The following is a 21,971-nucleotide window of genomic DNA, read 5'->3' as shown; positions in this document are numbered from 1 at the left end:
AAACCCCCCCCAAACCCCCCCCCCCCCCCCCCCCACACACACATAAATACACACACACACGCACACACATAAATACACACACACACATATACACACACATAAATACTCACACAAATAAATACTCACACACATACACACATACAAAGAAATATCCACACACATAACCCACGCACGAATATCCACATAAATACCCACAAACATAAACACACATCATACCCACACATATACACTCACACACATAAATATTAAATACCCCCACACACACAAATACCCACATAAATATACACACACATATACACACACACACAAATATTAAATACCCCCACACACACAAATACCCACACACATATACACTCACACACATACATCATACCCACACATATACACACACACATAAATATTAAATACCCCCCCCCCCCCCCCAAAAAATAAAAACCCCCCCCCCCCCCCCCCCCACACACACACACACAGAGCCCACACACATGGAGTCCCCCACTCCCCACACACACACAGACAGAGGCACAGTTACTTAGTTACTTGGTTCTGAATGCACAAGGTGACAGTGTCTCTTTAAGACTTTTTAGCAATGTTTTTGTTTGTTTGTTTTATATGGACTGAGGAATGATTAGACTGTACCCCCTACAGAGAGATTTACCGTTACTTCCTGTCCTGGTGATACCCAGAGCGCTAAAAGACCAACACTTTCTCAAATTCTTCCCAATTCAGTGATTTTATCATTGCTTTCCAGCAAAACGTTTTGGCTGTAACGACTACGGAGAGATTTACCACTACTTACTGTCCTGCATCAGGTCGGCATCTTTGCAAAGGTTTGGTCACTTGGGCTTGAATGGGCAAGGTGATAGTGGTTCTTTAAAAGAGAACTATGGGGTTAGGGCTTTTCCCCATAGTTCTCCTTAGGGTAACGGGAGGACACAAACTAGCGTCCTCCCGTCACCCTAAGCTCAGTATACTGCGAGTTACTGAATTTTCTCAAATTCTTCCCAATTCTGTTTTTTATAACTGTTTATGTCCTGCAAAGTGACAGTGCCTCTCCTGGTAAAGGAGTTATCTTTTTTCCATAGTTCTAGTGTCTACACTTATTAAGTTCTATGCACTGTGTGATTTTAGGAGATGGTGTGATCAGCATTTGAAGGTAACACAGTGTCACTTCTCCTCTGTGATATCTATATGACTTGTGTCATCCCGGTAGCTGACTGTTCTTGCTCTTTTATTGTCATAAGTTCCCACCAAGCGAGCTCACAATTCAGCAATTTGTGTAATACTTCAGAATGTGACAATGTAAATGCAAAATCTGTAGTTATGATGAGTTCTCTTTTATACACTCAGCCAATCGTCTCTTTCGTAGAATAATCAGTTGTGACTAATCGGATTATATCAGGAGGCCTCACCACGCAGACAGTTCTTGGCTTTTGTGAACTTTCTTGTTGCCGTGAATTTGTTTTGTGGTTCAATAATGAAACGAGACAATTCCAGAATCTGTAAAACCGTACATGTCAGGGAGGATTGCTCCACCATGTCTCCAGAGGTCAGCCCACATTATTTAGCACATCTGAGATGTTGGGTTTGTGAATTCCTGCAGTTGGTGTAATGGAGGGAACCGTGCAAGCGTTTATTGAAGTGGCCAGATTTAGTGCAGGGATTTATTTGGTGCATTTGTCATGGGTAGGGAAGGCCACTGAAATGAATGGGCTGTCCTATATTCATACATGTGCACACGCTGTTGGACCCGCACAAGTTGGACCAACAGGGCAGTGGCGTAACTATACCCATAGTAGCCCAGATGGCTGCTATGGGGCCTGGGGGTGGAAGGGAGCCCCATTAGGTTGTTGAGGCAATGTGAAGATAATACAGTACTGTATCATTAAGGGTTGGAGTGGTTGCAGTTGACAACAACTCTGTAAAGTCTACAGGGTACAGACGACTTCAGATGCACAAGATGATCTTTGGGATCTTGGCATTGTTACTCACAGCTCAGATAGAGGTAATTAGGGCCCCCCCCCATCAAATTTTTGCTATGGGGCCCCGTGATCTGTAGTTACGGTCCTAGAACAGGGGCTAACACACTGCCTCCCATTCACACTTTTGCGGGTACGACAGCACATGCATGTGTATGGTCATTTTTGTGCATTTCAATGAGGTGTCTTATGCACAGCAATCGCACCAAAGAAGTCTATGCACCTTTTTTTCATAATGCGCCACACCAAAAGGAATGACACTTTGTTACCCTACGTTTTGGTGCAATTTCACACATGAAAATGCATGGTGTAGCAAGGTGCCTTAGGGTGCTATTAACAATGAATGGCACCACAGCTCGTCTTACACGTGTATTGGTGCGCAAAGGCAGTGCGCAAAAATAAATGTCTTTGTGCACATTGCTGCTACCCACAGATGTGAACGGTGTGTGGGTAGAGTGTGGGTAATGGTGGATAATCGGAAAGGTCACATACTGTAGGTCTAGAGCAGGGGTATTGAATTAAAATTCAAGGAGGTTTGAAGAGTAAAATTTTCTTCCAGCAGAGGTCTGACTCTCATTTTGTAGGTTTGTGCTATGACTTCCCAATTATAGTGCCCCCTTACATTAGTTCTCCCCATCATAGTGCCCCATTATATTAGCTGTCATCATCAGCTGTCCCCATCAGAATTCCCTCTTAGATTAGTTGTCTCCACCAGAGGGATCCCTTACATTAGTTGTCTCCATCAGAGTGCCCCCTTATATTAGTTGTCCCCATCAGAATATCCTGTTACATTAGTTGTCCCCATTAGAATGATCCCTTACATTAGGTGTCCCCATTAGAATGTCCGCTTACATTATTTGTCCCCATCAGAGTGCCCCCTTACATTAGTTGTCCCCATTAGAATTATCCTCCCTTACATTAGATGTCCCCATCAGAGTGCCCCCTTACATTAATTGTCCCCATCAGAAAGCCCCCTTACATTAGTTGTCCCCATTAGAATGCCCCCTTATATTAGTTGTCCCCATCAGAATGACCCCTTACATTAATTGTCTCCATCAGAGAGCCCCCTTATATTAGTTGTCCCCATCAGCATGCCCCCTGATATTAGTTGTCCCCATCAAAATGCCCCCTTACATTAGTTGTCCCCATCAAAATGCCCCTTACATTAGTTGTCCCCATCAAAATGCCCCCTTACATTAGTTGTCCCCTTCAGAGTGCACCCTTTACATTTGTTGTCCCCATAAGAGTGCCCCTTACAGTGACTGCCCCCATCAGGTAATGTAAGGGATGTGCTCATTATATTCATACTCTGCCGCTCCATTTGCTTGTTGGAACAACGAAAATATCCAGTATTTTTGGTTAGAGGGAGCATGGAAGTCTCTCCCTTTTCTCCTATGATATTCTGTTCCTGAGAGGGGACATTGGGGTGGGAAAAGCATCGGTTGCCCCATGTAATATGTGCAAGACCAACTTGATGCATACGCATGATTTTCTTCCTTTTACTTTGCTCCAGTGGGTGAATGCATGGGCAGAAAACAGTATGACATCATGGTGTGGAAGGCTTACAAGATTCATAGTGTTGCAACTTTTCTTTCTTATGTCATCCAATAAGAATGAATTCAAGGGTTATAGATCCTTACCCAACAACAATGACCAGACCATACATACAGGGGAAGTTTTTGGAAGATTATATTTTTCTCCAATGTTTCCAGGTATCCAAAGGGATATCTGTTTCCGTTATTAGACACAGAGGGGGCTGGAAAGTAGGCAATGATAGGCAAATTATGCCTTTTGGTCCAGATTGGATGTTATTGGCAACTAAGACATGCACAGGCTAGGTCTACGTTTTAGAAGCCTATAGGTAGAGAAAATCAGAAGGTCTGGTGTTAACCCCCTGAACACATGCTTCACCCTAAGCTATGCCTACTGCTAAAAAAGACAAGCTCATGCTGAATTTAAATGTACTTTAATGAGCATGAATGGAAAAATTCCTCATTCTGTCCTGTGCAGGGCACAGGACAGAAGGCAAGTAGTAAATTATTAAGGATGAGTGCAATTATTGCATAAGCTATTTATTTTTCAACCAGTACAAAATTGTGACAGCATGTTACAGTGTGTATAAACCACAACAACATAATTATTATACCAAGTGTAACACACTGCCTGAAACGGCAACATCTATACCCTTGGTTCTCAACTGGTGGGACGCGACCCCGTGTTCAGTGGGTCGCAGCAAGCCTTCGACTTTTTTAGGTGAGAGGCTCCTCTGCCTCCCCCTAGTGCAGTACTGTCAGTTTTTGCACCAAGCAGCAATTCAAAATCTGCTGCCCGGTGCCGAGTGTAAGCTTGAGGTGGAATGGGATGGGGATATGGCCATGAGGGAGTGCCATCCATACGTGCATTGCTTACAGCTCCCTCATGTGTCCTGTAGAGGTGCCTGGACCGGAGTGATGTCACATTCTGGCTCCCAGCACCTCTACAGGGCATGCAAGGGAGATGTACCTGCAATGCATGTATGGATGGAGCTCCCTCACAGCACAGCAGCTCACACTGGACTCCAGGCTGAGGATCCTTACCAGTTCTCGTAAGGTAGGGAGACTGGGTAGACCTTAAAACATTTTTTAAAAAATAAAACATTTTTGGAGTGTGTATGTGTGTGTGAGAATGTCTGTGAGTATGTGAGATTGTGTCTGTCAATGTTTTTGAGGGCCCATTCCCAAAAGTACAGTGCGTTAATTGCTTAGTGCCGTGCGATTAACGCACTGTACCACGCAATCGCACCTACCGTGCATTCTGGTGTGGGTGGTGTGTTGCCATTCATTTGAATGGCACCCCAAATGCACCTCCCACCCACAGTTCGTACACCTGCACCGGAACGTGCAGTACCCTAATGCCGTGTGTTCCACTGCATTGCGACGTGGGTCGCCACTTAATGACCAAGGACAAATGTGGGTTCTGAGGTTACACAGGTTGAGAACCACTGTTCTATACACTATCTACAACTTATGAAGCAACATATATAGGTTCTTGCATATAATAAAGGTATTTTATTATTTTTTGTAAGAGTGCCTATGGGTATTTTTTACTTCTGTGTCCACAAATACGTTAAATCTTCAATAAGACACAGAAGTTGAATACAATGTAGTTTTGCTTCAGATAGGAGCAATAAAAAAGGTGTTTTCCAGTCTTTTGAAGTGGAAGAAGAGTAGACAATGACTTTCCTAAGCCCCGTTTCTGGGATAAGAATTGATAATGGAGCAGGGAGTGTCTATCTAGGGACTGTACTAACGAGCACCAAACTGGAGGGGAACAGGGGAACATAGCAAAGGCTTCAAAAAATAAACAGGCTACTTGCAGCCCATTCCCTCTTGTTGTAAGTTTAATATATTAATTAGATTATATTGCTACATCAATATAACACTTTATGGAACAATTATGTGGGACACAACACCTCCTCCTTGATTTCTGCTGTGCAGGGACTGCAAGAGGCTGATAGCAAGTCAAATTCAGGTACTCGCATGTCATTTAATGATTACAGAGCTTATTTTGTGTCTTTTATATCTGACTGGAGCTTTAATATTTACCTAATTAAGAAAAAGAAAAATTATTTTTTTAAATGTTTTCTTTCAGTCCGGACTTAAAGCAGAACGTAGACACCAGGCATCAACGTAGTCATTTACCCCAGTCCCCTACCCTACCTGTGGACAATGTACGCTTTTTATTTATCTTACATTTCTAGCTAAATAAAAATTTTTTAGGAATGTAATATAGTGGTCGTGTGACCGCTCCGGTCCCATTCTTCTCTATCCTGTGGTATGGCAGGAACAGCGGTGAAGAAGGTACTACATGTCCAAGAAGTCCGTGTGGATTAGCTGGTGAGGGTGTAGCTGCTGCGCTATTTGGGCCAATAGAATGCTATATCATTACATCACCCCTGTAGTATTGATAACTAGGGGGGGGAGAAGGATGTTAAAACGACAATTGGCTGCAACAATTGGCTTCAATTAAGGCTCAATGGCACACAGCTGGAAGTTTCCAAAAACCCATTGACTGGGAAGATAGCTGCAGAACATGGAGCTGTACTGCAGAGGAAAAGAAGCAGTTTCGGGACCCTATCTGCATCAAAGATACATTTTAAAAATGCTACTTTAAAGTAAGCAAAGTGTACAAAGAAAACTATTTATTCCCTTCCATAGATTCAGAAATTGTGAGGTCCAGGACTCCAAGGACTTGCAGGCCATGCTGGGGTGAATATGAAAATGATAGGCAGTCTCTGGGGTAAATGTACTGTATATCTATACCTACAGAAAGCAATGTACAAGGGTATACCTCTAAATCTTTTATACGCAGATGATAACAAGTGGGAAGTATAAATAATAAAATAATAAGATGCTATTTGTCTTTCCAGCAGCAGCGATTCGGCATGCCATGGCAAAACAGAGACACAGTTGGCGATAACACTGTTTGCATGCCCTTGAGATTTATACATTTCATTTGCTCAGCCTCTCGCTGTCACAGATGTAAACAAATAGCACGTTTATTGCAATCAGATGGAATTATGCGGCGATGAGGTGCACAGTGTGCGCAGCGCAGCCCCACACTCCTGATAAATACAGGCAGGTCTCTGCTCTGTACATTAACTATTCATGTAATGGAAGCAATCCTGCTGTGTGATGTGAATCAACCTGAACTGCGCATCTTATTTTGCAGTCTTGACTTCCAGAAGAGAGGGTGTTAAGAATATATCTGTATTAAGAAGACATCTGTGTTAGGCATCACAAATTTAAAACAAAAGGGGTTAATTACCCTTTTTAAAGCTAAACTTCAGATGAATTTAAAACGCATATACATTTTTGCCATCTGTGTCCCCATTGGGGAGAAGCAAGGGGGAAATCTCTGGTCGTCAGCAAGGTTACCAAAACCAGCGTCCCCACTGGAAGATTTCCCATTTATTCCTGTTCTGGTAACGACCCAAAATTTGGGATTCACTTTCAGTGATAACAGTCTTGCATTAAAATTGGTGCAGAATTTTCAAACACTTATGAGCTTCATGCAACTAAATATTACACCTGAAAAGCAAAGTCAAATGTTCTTACATGAACACATTAGGGGGGTGATTTAGAAATCTTCCGCACAGCCATATGTTGGGTGAATGCCGTTTGGACGGCATTCCCGCCACTGGATGGAGCCTAGGAGCATAGGAGTTTCCTTTGCTCTTCGGCTCCATCTAGTGGCAGGAATGCTGTGCAAACGATATTCACCCAGCATGTGGCTGGGCAGAAGATTTATAAATTGGCCCCTATGTATCACACTTGAAAATGTAAACCTAAGTACCCCCAAGGAACCCCTTTAAGAGCCCATTGACACCTGCTCTATGTCCAGTGCTATTCATTATGAACGGCATCCCGACACATTGTACAGTATTGTGCAACGCATGATGCAACCTAGTGGGCTCATCAAGTGTCTCTTTGAACCAAATAGCTCAGTGTGCAACAACCTGAAAGACAAGGCTTTATTTGTCTTTGCATTGTGCTGTCCTAAATGTTGCCTGCAATGTCTGACCCACTTCTAACACTGATGGGTCATTGACTTTCAGTGCTCCTTGAGGAAGGCCCATTACGGATAAAGATTCTCAGATGCTGCATATTTTCAATGAGGGACTGGAGGCTTCTGATGCAGGACAGTTTGAATATCCAGCAAAATAATATGTATTTTTTTTGGAATAGATGGGGATGTGCCCTACTTTGCTGCCTCTTCATGCTTCTGTTGCTAATCTACAGAACACAGTGAGCTACATGGTCAGGCACTCATTGTACCCATCCAGGTCAACTACACTATGCTGTACGACTAGTGCTTCAGTGTAGGGCAGAAATAGGTAATCTTCAGCCTTTGGTGAAACTAAAAATCCCATGAGGCATTGCAAGACTCTGACAGCCACAGGCATGACTCTCAGAAGCAAATGCATGATGGAATATGTAGTTTCACCACAGCCGGGGGGCTGAAGTTTGGTTACCCTTGGTGGAGGGCATATAACATCAGCCCAGATACACCATTTACCTTATTTCTCTGTGGACTAAGCCTTATGACTAAAATTACCAGTGCCAGCCCACGGCGATACATGTATATGCATTGCACCTATTGCACCCGAAGTGTGTTTTAAATTTATGCTGAGCTCATTTGGCTGCTGGATGGGCTTCTACAGCTTGTGCCTGAGTGATCAAAGTTGTAGGTACACATCTGCCAATAATGGGTCAGTCCACCCAAAAGTGATATTTTAGTTATAGGAGTCAGTCCCTGTTTTTTTATGTGTCTTGGATACTCCATCAGCATAATATACCTGCTGAGTGGGAATACCTCACAATGGGCTCAACAGATGTGCAGACCTGAGAGAGGGTCACTAGTACTAGTAGAGTCCTAGTAAGGCCAGGAGTAGGGACAATGCCCTAGGTGGAAGGCCAGCATAACTGGGTTCAAATGGGGGAAGGTTCCACTGTCTGGTATATAGGTTGTTGATGGGTATAGAAAGGATTGGAACTTCTGCCAACTCCTTTGGAGATCCCCATTTTAATGCATTATTTTTTTTATAAATATATATAAGTGATGCACCGATACCATTTTTCAAAGTACTGATACTTGTCTAAGTACCCACAGATCCAAGTACTGATACATTTTTGTTTATTGTCATGTGACAGTTTTTCTAAAACAATACAGACTAATGATTTCAGGACAGTGGTGGAGCGCCAGAGCCAGGTCCCAGCTGCAACCGCTGCAACCCTGGTAGTACTTGTGAAATTCCAAGCATCGGCACTGGTATCTGAACTGGTATCTGGACATTTCCTATTATAGGGTGACAACGTTCTATCTCTCTCCCTCACCTGTATTCCTGCTTTGTCACCCTGTCACACGAGAGACTGAGACTGCAAGTGGTTTGTAGCACACATTAGGCAGGCATGATCCACTGTTGTCACTACCAGGAAACCCGCCCTAAGGAATGCTATACAGCCATTGTTTGATTACATTTAGACAGAAAGTGGCTGCAAGATGCAGCAGGAGATCAGCAGCACCGATATGTAAATAGGGTGAAAAAAAAAGGAGAAAACAAGTATGCTATTTAAAACATGGCCATTGTTTATGATACACAACACTTCATTCAGCTAGGGTTTACATCTATTTTAATGTAACTTTTCCCTCTATTATATCCTAGCCATGAGCTATAGAAGTAAATGTCAGGTGGTTGAACTCTCCAGCATCCACCAAAAAAAAAAAAATATCAGTTTGGATGGGCTGACCCCTGTTTTCTATCATTTATCCCTGCGATACCGATAAAATCTCCTTTCTGATAGGTCGTTGGGGCTTCCAGCACCTTTCTGTAGTCTTAACTCTTACTGATAGGACATAAAATATTGCTATAACAATTAGAGCTGAAGGCGATCCTCCGGTCCCAGGTGATAACGCACAACAATAACACATTATTCAGATGAGCCCAATCTGAATACAGAATTGCTGCAAGCGCTGAATTGCATTAGAGGTCCCAGGAAAAAAAAAGGGAACGTTTTTAATGAGGCCAAAATGCCAACCTGAACATTTATATTTCCGTCTGCTGGAGAAGATGAAGTTGTGAAGACCTCAGAACGATTTTGCAGTCTTATTGCTCAGCTTGCTATTTTAAGCCCGAGGAAAAAAAAAAAAAAAAAGGAATCGTGAAAATAAGCAGTTGTGTCATCTCAATTTAGGATTCCTTTTTAGCTCCTTTAAAGTGCACCTGTCACTTGTACATGGAGCAGCTGATTCTTTTGTTGCTGGAATAACATGCAGCCTATTAATTCTGTGAGAACACAATAACATCATTGGGTTTTTTTTGGAACAGAAGACAATCTGCTGGTTCTATTTGTGCTGTGCTTTGTTGACTTGAATAGTGAATATTATATTACTGTATGTTCACTGGTGACCTGCACAGCTCACTGACATCAAATGCCTTCATTTAGAGCTAAACTTCAGACAGATATAAAAGATCATTAATGCACAAATGTATTTATTTTTTAATGCAAACAGTGTAAGTACTTGAATTTGACCTGGTATTGCAATCCCTGCACAGCAGAGCGCAGGCTGGGAGAGGGAGAAGCAATACTAACAGTCAATTAGTTGTGCTGCAGTACTCAGGTGTTCACAATGAACACACACATATGAGGAGAGAACAGAGTGAGAAAGAAATTAGTTCTTCAGTGTTTGCCTGTCCTTTAACATCCTATGAGGCTGCAGGGCACAGCGGTTGTTATGGTGTGTCTGCCTGTGTCCTAGCAATCAATGGCGCTTTACGGCTCGGCCACCAGCCAACCTATGACGCTACAGCTGACTCGTGGCTTGGCTGCACAGCCTCATTGGTTGATTTGAGGCTTTGCTGCACAGCATCATTGGATGACTGGTGGCTTGGTCACACAGCATCATTGGATAGCTGGTGTCTTGGCTGCACAGCATCATTGGATAACTGGTGGCTTGTTTGCACAGCATCATTGGATAGCTGGTGTCTTGGTTGCACAGCATCATTGGATAACTGGTGGCTTGTTTGCACAGCATCATTGGATAACTGGTGGCTTATTTGCACAGCATCATTGGATGACTGGTGGCTTGGCCGCTCAGCATCATTGGTTGACTGGTGGCATGGCCGCACAGCATCATTGGATGACTGCTGGCTTAGTCGCACAGCATCATTGGATGACTGCTGGCTTGGCCGCACAGCATCATTGGATGACTGCTGGCTTGGCCGCACAGCATCATTGGATGACTGTTGGCTTGGCCGCTCAGCATCATTGGATGACTGGTGGCATGGCCGCACAGCATCATTGGATGACTGGTGGCATGGCCGCACAGCATCATTGGATGACTGGTGGCTTGGATGCACAGCATCATTGAATGGCTGGTGGCTTGGCCACACAGCATCATTGGATGACTGGTGGCTTGGCCACACAGCATCATTGGATGACTGGTGGCTTGGCCGGACAGCATCATTGGTTGACTGGTGGATGGCCGCACAGCATCATTGGTTGACTGGTAGATTGGCCACACAGCATCAATGGATGGCTGGTGGCTTGGCCACACAGCATCATTGGATGACTGGTGGCTTGGATGCACAGCATCATTGAATGGCTAGTGGCTTGGCCGCACAGCATCATTGGATGACTGGTGGCTTGACCGGACAGCATCATTGGTTGACTGGTGGGTGGCCGCACAACATCATTGGATGTCTGGTACCTTGGTCATACAGCATCACTGGATGACTGGTGGCTTGGTTGCACAGCATCACTGGATGACTGGTTGCTTGGCTGCACAGCATCATTGGATGACTGGTGGCTTGGCCGCACAGCATCATTGGTTGACTAGTGGCTAAACCCCACTGCATCATTGGTTTCTGGGATGCAGGCAGAGGTTCAGCAAGCAGGCGAACTGGCCAAATCATTTGGCCATTCAGTAAGCTGAGTTCTTGAGTTCTGGGTCAAACTCATGGTCAACCTGAACCCAAAGCTCATCCTCAGTCCTGAAATCCCTCAAGGAGAACATTATTGTAACAGATTCTTCAGGGCCCATTCACACCATCCAGTGCGTTCCCATGGCATAAACGCACTGGATCGCATAATCAAAGCCTCTCCGCGTTCTTGAGCGGAAGGGGGCGTGGTGGTGCCATTGGTGCATGCACGATTTTTTGTGATCGCACCGCACTGGAACGCAGGGCCTTGCGGTACCACGTGTTCCAGGGCGGGCGATCGAACCGCCGGCAGGAGGCCGTGTATGTGGTGCCATTGACATCAATGGCTCCACCAGGCCCCCTCCCACCCCAGAATGAAGGAAGGCTTTGTTTATGTGATCCAGTGCATTCACGCCATGGCACTGTGCAATGAACACCCTGGATGGAGTGATCGGGCCCTCAATCTTTGTTGCATCAAGTTATAAAAAAAACAATTTGTGTGCGTGTAGCCGGTGTTAGAAATCAGAAGGAATGCTGACAAATCTCTCCGGGGTTTGAGAAGTCTTTCTTGTTTGGGAAAAGTCACATATTTGTTTTCGTTTCTCTGCAATGTAACAGAATGTTTTTTAAACATATTTGTTTTCCAAAGTCTGAATATTTCAGTAACTATGTGGCGCCGCAGGAAATGCCTGCTGTTTCATAGTAACACGTTATTAAATTTGCCCTGTCACTGTGTATTACCATATTTTCACACGGCACAACGGCAAGATGAAATTTACAGTGCTTTCCAATTATTTCCCAATTCTTGTCAGCGCTCAGACACTCAAAGATACACCGCGGCGAAACATGAAAATGGCGCATTGAACGTAGAACTAATCCCTATCTGGAGGAGGTTTAGTTTGATAAAGCACAGTGGAGGGAATTGATCAAAACTGGAGCTTACAGAATCTGGAGCAGTTGCCCATGGCAACCAATCAGGATCTCTCTTCAGTTTGCTCAGGTAAGATTTGAAAATGAGACAGAGAAGCTGATTGGTTGCAGTGCAAATCTGCTCCAGATTTTGTTGTCTGCTCCAGTTTTGATAAATTCCCTCTAGTGTATCTTCAACAATTGGCTCATATTTAAAATTTTGCATCTCAGTGCTGCTGATCTCTTCCAGGCTCTTTCAGCCACTTCTTGTCTACATGAACTCTCTTCAGAGGTAGTTGTGTGTCATTGCTCTGCACCTAGTGCTTTTGCTTTGCAACATGTATGTGAATAAATAGGCGTACTTGACTTGCCTTGGAGTGCCGATGTCTATCTCGGCATCTATATATTTTGGTGGTAGCCATCCCGTGACATCCGAGGCCCCCATTTCTTCACTGATGGAACAGCGGTTCTGAGTGTGATGGGTATATGGACTTTATCTTAATATTGCTCTGCACCAGCTTCATGATGTTGCTATTGGGAGGGCATGCCGGCACAGTGCTTGTAGTCTGCAGCACGTGATAGGGTGACAACACAGGAGCACAGTTGGGTGACAGTTGCCACACCATAACAGGAAGTTGAAAACACAAAGCGCACAGCTCACCCCTATCATGCGTCCCCACAATCCCCACTCGGTGCACGGATGACTCTCTTCTGGAGTAATAGGCTCAAAAACTGTAGAAATTCTAACTTTATTCCACATGCATCTATACATAGAACAACCATTGACGCGTTTCTGCCTTACCCGGCCTTAGTCATAGCTATGACTGAGGCCGAGTAAGGCAGAAGCACGTCAGATTTGTTCTTTGTATAGATGCAGGTGGAAAAAAGTTTGAATTTCTTTGGAAGATCATCGTGTGCTGGTTCTACAGTTTGAGTCATAACAGGAAGTACCTGAACATGGCAGGATCACCAGTTATTATTTTAACAGCCTCCCAGCCAGCCGTTGTAAAAAAACGGCCGGCTGGGAGCTCTCTAGATCTGAGCACGCGAGCGGGAAACAGACAAAATTTTAAAACAGGCAGCGATGCCTGTTAACATACAAGCGATCCGCCGGCTATAGAGCCAGCGGATCGCTTGTATGGGGTGCCGATCCATGCCGCCCCTTCCTCTGCATCCCCCCTGCTGTCACGCAGGTCCCGGCCTCCGCTGTGCCCCGTGAGAGCCTGGGACCAGCATAATATCTCTGTGACAGGGGATCAGAGGGAGATTGGTACACAATCTCCCTCCAGTCCCCTCTCCGGTGTCAGAATGCGGAAGTGATGTATATTACATCACATCCGCATTCTTGTGTCACTCTCCAGCTTCAGGCGCTGGAGAGAAGCTGATGAAGCAGATCTCTGCTTCATCAGCTTTTTTGGGGGTCCCTAAATGACATAAGGGGCCTTGGAGACCCCTGATGTCTCCATAAAGAGGACCTGTAACATCCTCTTTGCTATCACATAGGGAGGTTTCTTATCCCCCTATGTGATAGCAATAAAGTGAAGTGAAAAAAGAAAAATAGGAAAAAAAAAAAAATGTAAGTTACAAAAAAAATGTAAGTTACACATAAGAAAGAATTTAAAAAAACACAATTTTTTACATGCATAAAAGTGGAGTATTTCTCTAAATTTACATATGAAATTGTAGTTACTGTTCAGAATCACATGTGAGTATTTTGTTGTGTAATGAATTTTACACAATCAAGTTGAATTAAGATGAGATTTGAGTAACAATGAGGGTTGATTCACATGGATACCCACAGCTGTACAATGTGCATGTTCATGCAGAAAGTGACAGCTGGTGCGTCCAGCCACCTGTACAACTCAATTGCAGGACGTGGCTGCACGCTGCTACACGATGACCTGAACTTGCACATCTGTACAGGTATGAAACCCCCCCCCCCCCCCCCCCCACAGACTGTGTGTGTCCAGCGGCATGCATCAGTACCTTTACAGATGTGCAAGTTCAGGTCGGCATGTAGCAGTGTGCAGCCGCTTCCTGTCATTGAGTTGTAAAGGTGTTTTCACACACACCAACTGTCACTCCCAGGCGCAATTTCTGCATGAACGTGCACGCTGTTCGGCTTTGCTCGTCCGTGTGAATGAGGCCTTACAATGTTACTACTACTCAATGCAAAGAACTTGAGTTCATCCAGCTCAGAAATCCTACATCATAAACAGCAACAGTAAACACAGTAAAATAAAACAGAATTGCTAGTGTGACATGGCTCTAATGGTGATTTCAAAGCAGGCGCCCAGTAATGGGCGCATTTCAGCTTCGCTTTGTCCTATTGGCTGCACCTGTGTGCACACTTCTGAGGATGTGCATGAATGTCTGCATACACATGTACCCTGACTAGAATGGCCGGGCTATAAACATTCAAATATTTACATTATTCTTAGCAAGCAGTAAATAAACCCTTACAAGGCCCTAGCTGACCTCCGTAGTTGCAGGCACTGTGGAGCAATCCATTCTCAAAATTAGCTTTTCAGTTTTGCTTTCACTTTCTCTCTCTAGGTAACTCAGCTTCCCCTACCAGCAGTGAGTTTGCAGCCTGCTTGCCATCTAATCTCTAGATTAAAAGGGAACTATGGGGTAAGTGTTTTTCCCCATAGTTCTCTTTCAGGGTCACGGGAGGACATATGCTAACCTCCTCCTGTGACCCAAAGCTCAGTATATAGCAAGCTATTGCCCGCCATATATTGAGAGCATCACAGCCGGGACGATCCCGACACTACTGTCAGGATCCACCCAGCTGCGTGAGTGACAGCGGAATCTGCCTATCTAGAGGCAGAGCCAGCTGTGCCCACCCCCTTCCCCATTCGTTCCTCCACTCAGCGCTGGAGGACCGTAGAGGGGAGGGGAATCCCTGCGGGGGATCGGTGACTGACAGTCCCCGCTCACTGCAGGGAGACGATCGGGAAGTGAGCAGATCGGCTGCATGTTTCTGCTTACTTCCTGATCAATAGAGCCGACCTGTGACAGCTTCGTTGTCACAGGTCGGCTCTAACTATGAGGATGAGTGATTTCTCAAGAATACATATCCCATCATGCATTGCTTCCAGGAAGCAATGATAATGTTACATTGTTCAGACGTTGTAGTAGTTCAGAAGGCTGGCTCTGTGAGAGCGGTGACACAAAGAAGTTCCTATGCACAGGGCCGAGTGTATTTGTGTCACTACCGTCGGCCGATACTCATTTAAGGGTCCCGGACGGGCCCCCCAGGCTACCTGGGCCCCTTACATGAGTATCGTCCGTACCCCCCCTGATGGCGGCCCTGCACACACACACACACACACACACACTGTATAGGTTGAACTTGATGGACCTGTGCTTTTATCCAACCTCACCTCACCCCCTATGTAAAGCTGCCCATACACCTTACAATTATCTGCAGATTTTCTATGGTCAGATGGAAAAGGTGCAACAGATTCCTCCATCTACACTTAACTGTGTGGATGAAGTAATCTCCACCTGGGCCAATCTGTTGCACTTTTTTCATCTGACCACAGAAAATCTGCAGATAAATTGTAAGGTGTGTGGGCACCTTTACTGTATAATTCTGGTCACTCTGCTCTCTTCTCCTGTCAGCACATGTGAAAAGGCAGCAGAACATAACTGTCTGCTAGTGCTACCCTTCTCTCTGCCAATCTGAGTGCTCCTGGGTAGGGGATTATGGGTGGCTAAGGGTTCGTTCACACCAGATGCAGTGCGTTCCGGCCCGATTCTGGCCGGAACACACTGCATTGCAATCCGGCCATCTCACTTTTTTTGTGGGGCAGGAGGGGGCGTGGCGGGCCATTAAAGTGAACGGCACCGTAGTCAATGTGCCTTGCTATTCCATGCGGACGATATCATTGCGGCTGAAGGGCGTGGCTACGATGCCTTTCACTTCAATGCCCTGCCACGCCCCCTCCTACCCCACAAAAAAGTGAGCCGGCCGCAATGCGATGCAGTGCGTTCCAGCCTGAATCGGGCCGCAACGCACTGCATCTGGTGTGAACGTACCCTTCTGCCGAGACAGATTCAGGTACGCATGCTAACGTTTAATACTTTTAATCTTTTTGTAAAGAATGCACAAATGAATAGCTTTGGTTAGTTCGGCCTACTAATAATGGGGGTTTAGATATCCAATCATGGCGTCGGTCTACATCCCTTGGTCTGGAAATAGTTAAATAGGTTCCGCTGGCATTTGATTGCAGTCTACCTTTTACCATGTGAGTGTTAGCAGCGCAGCGTGAAGCCAGATTTGTTGACAATCAATGAGGAAATAGAGCAAGAAAATAAAGGGGGATATGGGGCTGGAGTAGCTCGACGCTCTCAGGCATTTCCGCTCTCCTTCTAAGTAGTAGGAAAACTGTTTTATCAATGGTTGAATAAGTAAGGAACAGCTGAGGGTGAAATGTATCATGCCAGCGATACGAGATCAACCGACAAGAACTGATGTCTTCCTCTCTGACAACCCACATGATGTATCGTCTTCTTCTGGCCGCCTGCTTTGGAGCAAACAGGGAATCTGAGACTCAAAGCCCAATTAAACCCCCAGTTTAAATCACCTTAATACATTCCAGGTGAATGAAAATAATAGGTGCTCAGTGCCAGTTTGTTTTACTAAGGCAGCCACAGCTTGTCTAGAAAAGCCTGTCCATTGCCAGCAGCGGCTGAGTGGGATCTTAGCTTTCTGTAGAGCAGTGGTTCTCAACCTGTGTAACCTCAGGACCCACATTTGTCCTCGGTCATTAAGTAGTGACCCAATTCGCACTGCAATGGAATGCAGGGAATTAGGGTACCGTGCGTTCCATTGCGGGCTGTGTGTGGGAGGTGCGTTTGGGGTACCAGTCAGATGAATGGCAACCTAACACACCTCCCACACCAGAATGCTTAGTAGGTGCGATCGCTTGGTACAGTGCGTTAATCGCCTGGTACTAGTGTGAAGGGGCCCTCAAAAATACTGACAGACACACAAAACCACAGACACAGTCTCACACACTCACAGACAATTTCACACACATATATACACGTCAAAAAATATTAAATTAAAAAAAAAAATGTTTTTTAAGGTCCACCCAGTCTCCCTACCTTACGAGAACTGGAATGGATCATCAGCTTGAGGTCCAGTGTGGGCTGCTGTGCTGTGAGGGAGCTCCATCCATACATGCATTGCAGGTACATCTCCCTTGCATGCCCTGTAGAGGTGCTGGGAGCCAGAATGTGACATCACTCCGGTCCAGGCACCTCTACAGGACACATGAGGGAGCTGTAAGCAATGCACGTATGGATGGCACTCCCTCGCTGCCATAGCCCCATCCCATCCCACCTCAAGCTGACACTTGGCGCCGGGCAGCATATTTTGACTGGCTGCTTGGTGTGAGAACTGACAGTACTGCGCTAGGGGGAGGCGGGGGAGCCTCTCACCTAGAAAAATGGAAGGCACACAGCGACTTACTGAACACTTAGTCGCGGCCCACTTTTGGGTCACGAACCACCAGTGGAGAACCAAGGCTGTAGAGGAAGTAGTGGGAAATCCTATACACCCCCCCGCTAAGTCAGAGATATAGCTCTGCAGCAAAGCTCCTCCTCCTCACTGATTGGATACCACTAGCACTGACTCGGCAGGGGTAATGTGGGACCTCTGCAGAGAGAACACTGCTTCCCCACAAACGATATGGTCCTTCTCTGCAGCATGCTGGCAGGGGACAGGCTTTTCTACTAAGGCTATGGCTGATTTTTAAAGAAAACAAACTGTAAAGGCGGCCATACACCTTACAACCATCGCAAGACTTTTGTTGTAAGCTAATTAAAAGCTCGTACAATCTGCCCATCTTGGACAGGCAGATCGTACTTGCGATCATCGCAAGCCCGCCGCCCTGAGGGGTGGGCTTCCGATGACTGCAATGCTGAACGGGCTTGCGCACACTGGCCTGTTCGGCATTTGTCTCCCGAGCATGCCACAAACCCGCCGAGAAGGTTTTCAAACATGCTCGTTAAACAAAAGACGTGCGGCCGTACAGTAGAAACGGTCGCACGCCTTCCATACACCTTGCGATTATTGTACGATCGCGGGATTATTTCGTACGATAATATCAAGGTGTATGGGCACCTAAAGGCTTTGCACACCTTTTGCTTTGATGCATCTGGAAATGTATTTAGCTCATTTAAACTGAAAGTTTAGTTGGGCTGTAAAGAGTTGTAGTTCAGAAGGCCGGCTCTGTGAGAGTAGTGACACAAGGAAGTGCATATTCACAGGGCTGAGGGAAATGATGTCAGTGCATTGAGGAAGTATATCCTATGGGCATCTTCAATATGTTTACAAACTTCTAGATAGATATAGTTATTAGGAGTGGGATAGAACTTATGGAAATTCAGCATAGAAATAGATATTTATTGGTAGTTATTGACCACAGATACCATTTAATGACAAAAGGTGCCACTTTTTTGGAAACAGACTCTTGCTGTATATTGTGACACGTCAGGATTTTTTTCTTTGCCAGCATGTAAAGATACTGAAAGATCCACTTTAGAAAAAAAGACAGCAAAATCATTAAACAGAAGCTTTGATGGCTTCAAATAACCAAAGTCCAATAGACTAACTTTGAAAATGCGTGTCTGTCCTCTGCTCCATGCTGCGGCCCTCCTCTCATCTAATCATATTTTGCAGATAATTGCCTTTGATGAATTAAGAACAGACTTCAAAAGCCCCATTGACCAGTGTAATCCTGCACACGCGGTAAGTGGCCTCTCTTATTTGCAAGAATATTCTGGTTTGTTGACCACTGATGATTCATTTCATTGTTGCTGGTCGGAGTATACAGGTTAAATAATGATATACATGACCTACGGTATATTCCCCTGATGTCAGGGTCATAGGAATGGGGGTTAGTGGCTCAAAAGGGATCCACTCAGCTTCATTAAAGTGTATGCAAATTGTAACAATTAACTTTTATTTAACTCTCATTTGCTGTCCTGTGTCCTCCTGTGTTGCAGTCCTGTCCTGTGTCCTCCTGTGTCCAGTGCTGTCCTGTGTCCTCCTGTGTCCAGTCCTGTCCTGTGTCCAGTCCTGTCCTGTGTCCTCCTGTGTCCAGTCCTGTCCTGTGTCCAGTCCTGTCCTGTGTCCTCCTGTGTCCAGTCCTGTCCTGTGTTCTCCTGTGTCCAGTCCTGTCTTGTGTTATTCTGTGTCCAGTCCTGTCCTGTGTACTCCTGTGTCCAGTGCTGTCTTGTGTCCTCCTGTGTCCAGTGCGGTCCTGTGTACTCCTGTGTCCAGTGCTGTCTTGTGTCCTCCTGTGTCCAGTGCTGTCTTGTGGCCTCCTGCGTCCAGTGCGGTCCTGTGTACTCCTGTGTCCAGTGCGGTCCTGTGTACTCCTGTGTCCAGTGCTGTCTTGTGTCCTCCTGTGTCCAGTGCTGTCTTGTGGCCTCCTGCGTCCAGTGCTGTCTTGTGTCTTCCTGTGTCCAGTGCTGTCTTGTGTCTTCCTGTGTCCAGTGCTGTCTTGTGTCCTCCTGTGTCCAGTGCTGTCTTGTGTCCTCCTGTGTCCAGTGCGGTCCTGTGTACTCCTGTGTCCAGTGCGGTCCTGTGTACTCCTGTGTCCAGTGCTGTCTTGTGTCCTCCTGTGTCCAGTGCTGTCTTGTGGCCTCCTGCGTCCAGTGCTGTCTTGTGTCGTCTTGTGTCTTCCTGTGTCCAGTGCTGTCTTGTGTCTTCCTGTGTCCAGTGCTGTCTTGTGTCCTCCTGTGTCCATTGCTGTCCTGCGTTCTCCTGTGTCCAGTGCTGTCCTGCGTTCTCCTGCGTTCTCCTGTGTCCAGTGCTGTCCTGCGTTCTCCTGTGTCCAGTGCTGTCCTGCGTTCTCCTGTGTCCAGTGCTGTCCTGCGTTCTCCTGTGTCCAGTGCTCCCCTGCGTCTTCCTGTGTCCAGTGGTGTCCTGTGTCCAGTGCTGTCCTGTGCTTACATTGCATGTAAGTGCGGGGTTTTAGTGTGCTGAAAAATCAAAGGAGAAGGATGGAAAATGTTTCTCAATTCTTATCTGAGCAGAATGAAATTCTAACTGTGAATGTGATTACGGCCCGGACAAATCGTATTCATTTTATTGCGCATGTGCTTGGAAAACATGAATCCACAGGTAGGACTATTGGATGATGGAACTGGACGCATTGGATGCATTGGCGTGGCAATCAAATGAAATATCATGCAAAATTTGTCAAGTCCTTGATGGTACCATCGCATGCTTTGATGAACAATTTTCCTGAATTTCAAAGAACGCTCAAACTAAATTCTGCAGGTTTTTGACCAAATTTAGCAGTTGATCTCTTGTGTTGCGGGTCAAAAACAATCCAATCCAATCACCTTTGTTTGTAGCTCAGGTTCAATTAAAGCAACAGATAACTTTTGGCTGGAGAGTGTATTATAACTTGTTGACTTTAATTTGTATTCACCGCGCCCGCCGTACTCGATGATATCATCATTATTTGCTGGTGTAGATTTACGGGTTTGATAGCAGAACTTTCCAATTGCTACAATAAATCTCTGTGTACCTCAGTCAGGGAGATTACCATGAACAGGAATCGTCATAATTACCCAGCAATGATACACTGTATATTATACAGAGCTAGTTACTATTGTTTATTAGAGACAAGGTCCCTCCACATAGTCAACAAATAGCGTTTGTCAGTCCGTTATGTGTGGCAAAAGATCGCAAAAGGGACAAGATAAAGCAGTCACTGGCCCCTAAGGAAGCGAATGTAATATATAAAACCGGTCGGGTTTTTTTTTCTTCCCTCCTGTTGTTATCCTGCTGTGTTTCTGTATTTCACACTTTTTATTTAATGAGTTATTGAAATATTTATAGATTATTGCAAGGCGTTCCAGAATTGGTATGACTGTTAAAGTGGAACTCAGTACATTGCTAAATATGCAGCTCAAATACTACGTGTGAACATTCGTTTTGGGTAACTAATGTCTAAATCGAAGGTTCTTAAAGCAGAACTACGGGCAACTAAAATGTTAACCTTTGAAATAGGGCTTCCCTGCACTGCAATGCTACTCATGTAATGCAAGGGTTAAGTGCTCATTTTCTCCAAGGAGCTAAAATAACAGAGTTATTCACCCGAACCACGATCATGGCTTGCTCTTAGACCGGTGTCTTCAGCCTCACCCCCCTCTGTTCCAGCGGTCTAAGGTCCAGTGAGTCATCATGCAGGGAACTGTGTAGGTTAAAGCCATGATCCTGGCTTGATCCTACACAGCTCCCTGCAGCCTGTCTTCCCCTTCCACTCCAGTGATGGTTTGTTCCTCGGCGTCCTCACATTCAATAGACTGTATAGGACATGATGACTCACTGGACCTTAGACCGCTGGAGCGGGGGGGAGTGAGGCTGAAGGGACCGGTCTAAGAGCAAGTCAGAATCATGGTTTAGGTGAGTTTAACTTTGTTATTGTAGTTTCTTAGAGAAAATGAGCACCCAACCCTTGCCCCGTAAGATTTTATTTGCCTGGAATTCCTCTTTATAATTCCGCCATATAATCTGGCCTGGATCTACTCTCTCTGCTGACCCAAGGCCAGGTTCCTTGATGTGCCCCCCTACCCGCCAACACGACCCCCCC

At 45.4% G+C, this 21,971-nt stretch overlaps 1 protein-coding gene across 2 annotated transcripts in view; it reads left to right on the top strand.

Moving 5' to 3' along the window:
- Positions 1-21,971, top strand: part of CNIH3 (cornichon family AMPA receptor auxiliary protein 3) — a 63,839-nt gene that overhangs the window by 21,727 nt on the left and 20,141 nt on the right. For both annotated transcript variants that reach the window (XM_018556517.1, XM_018556514.1), the window contains exon 2: positions 19,043-19,111. In XM_018556517.1, coding sequence (XP_018412019.1) covers positions 19,043-19,111 — 69 coding nt within the window. The remainder of the gene's footprint in view (positions 1-19,042; positions 19,112-21,971) is intronic.

This window comes from Nanorana parkeri, unplaced genomic scaffold (genome assembly GCF_000935625.1).
Source record: "Nanorana parkeri isolate BGI_ZX_2015 unplaced genomic scaffold, ASM93562v1 scaffold240, whole genome shotgun sequence".
In the NCBI taxonomy this organism is placed as follows: domain Eukaryota; kingdom Metazoa; phylum Chordata; class Amphibia; order Anura; family Dicroglossidae; genus Nanorana; species Nanorana parkeri.
The sequence above is the reverse complement of the archived record's forward strand: the minus strand, read 5'-3'. Positions and strand labels throughout refer to the sequence as shown.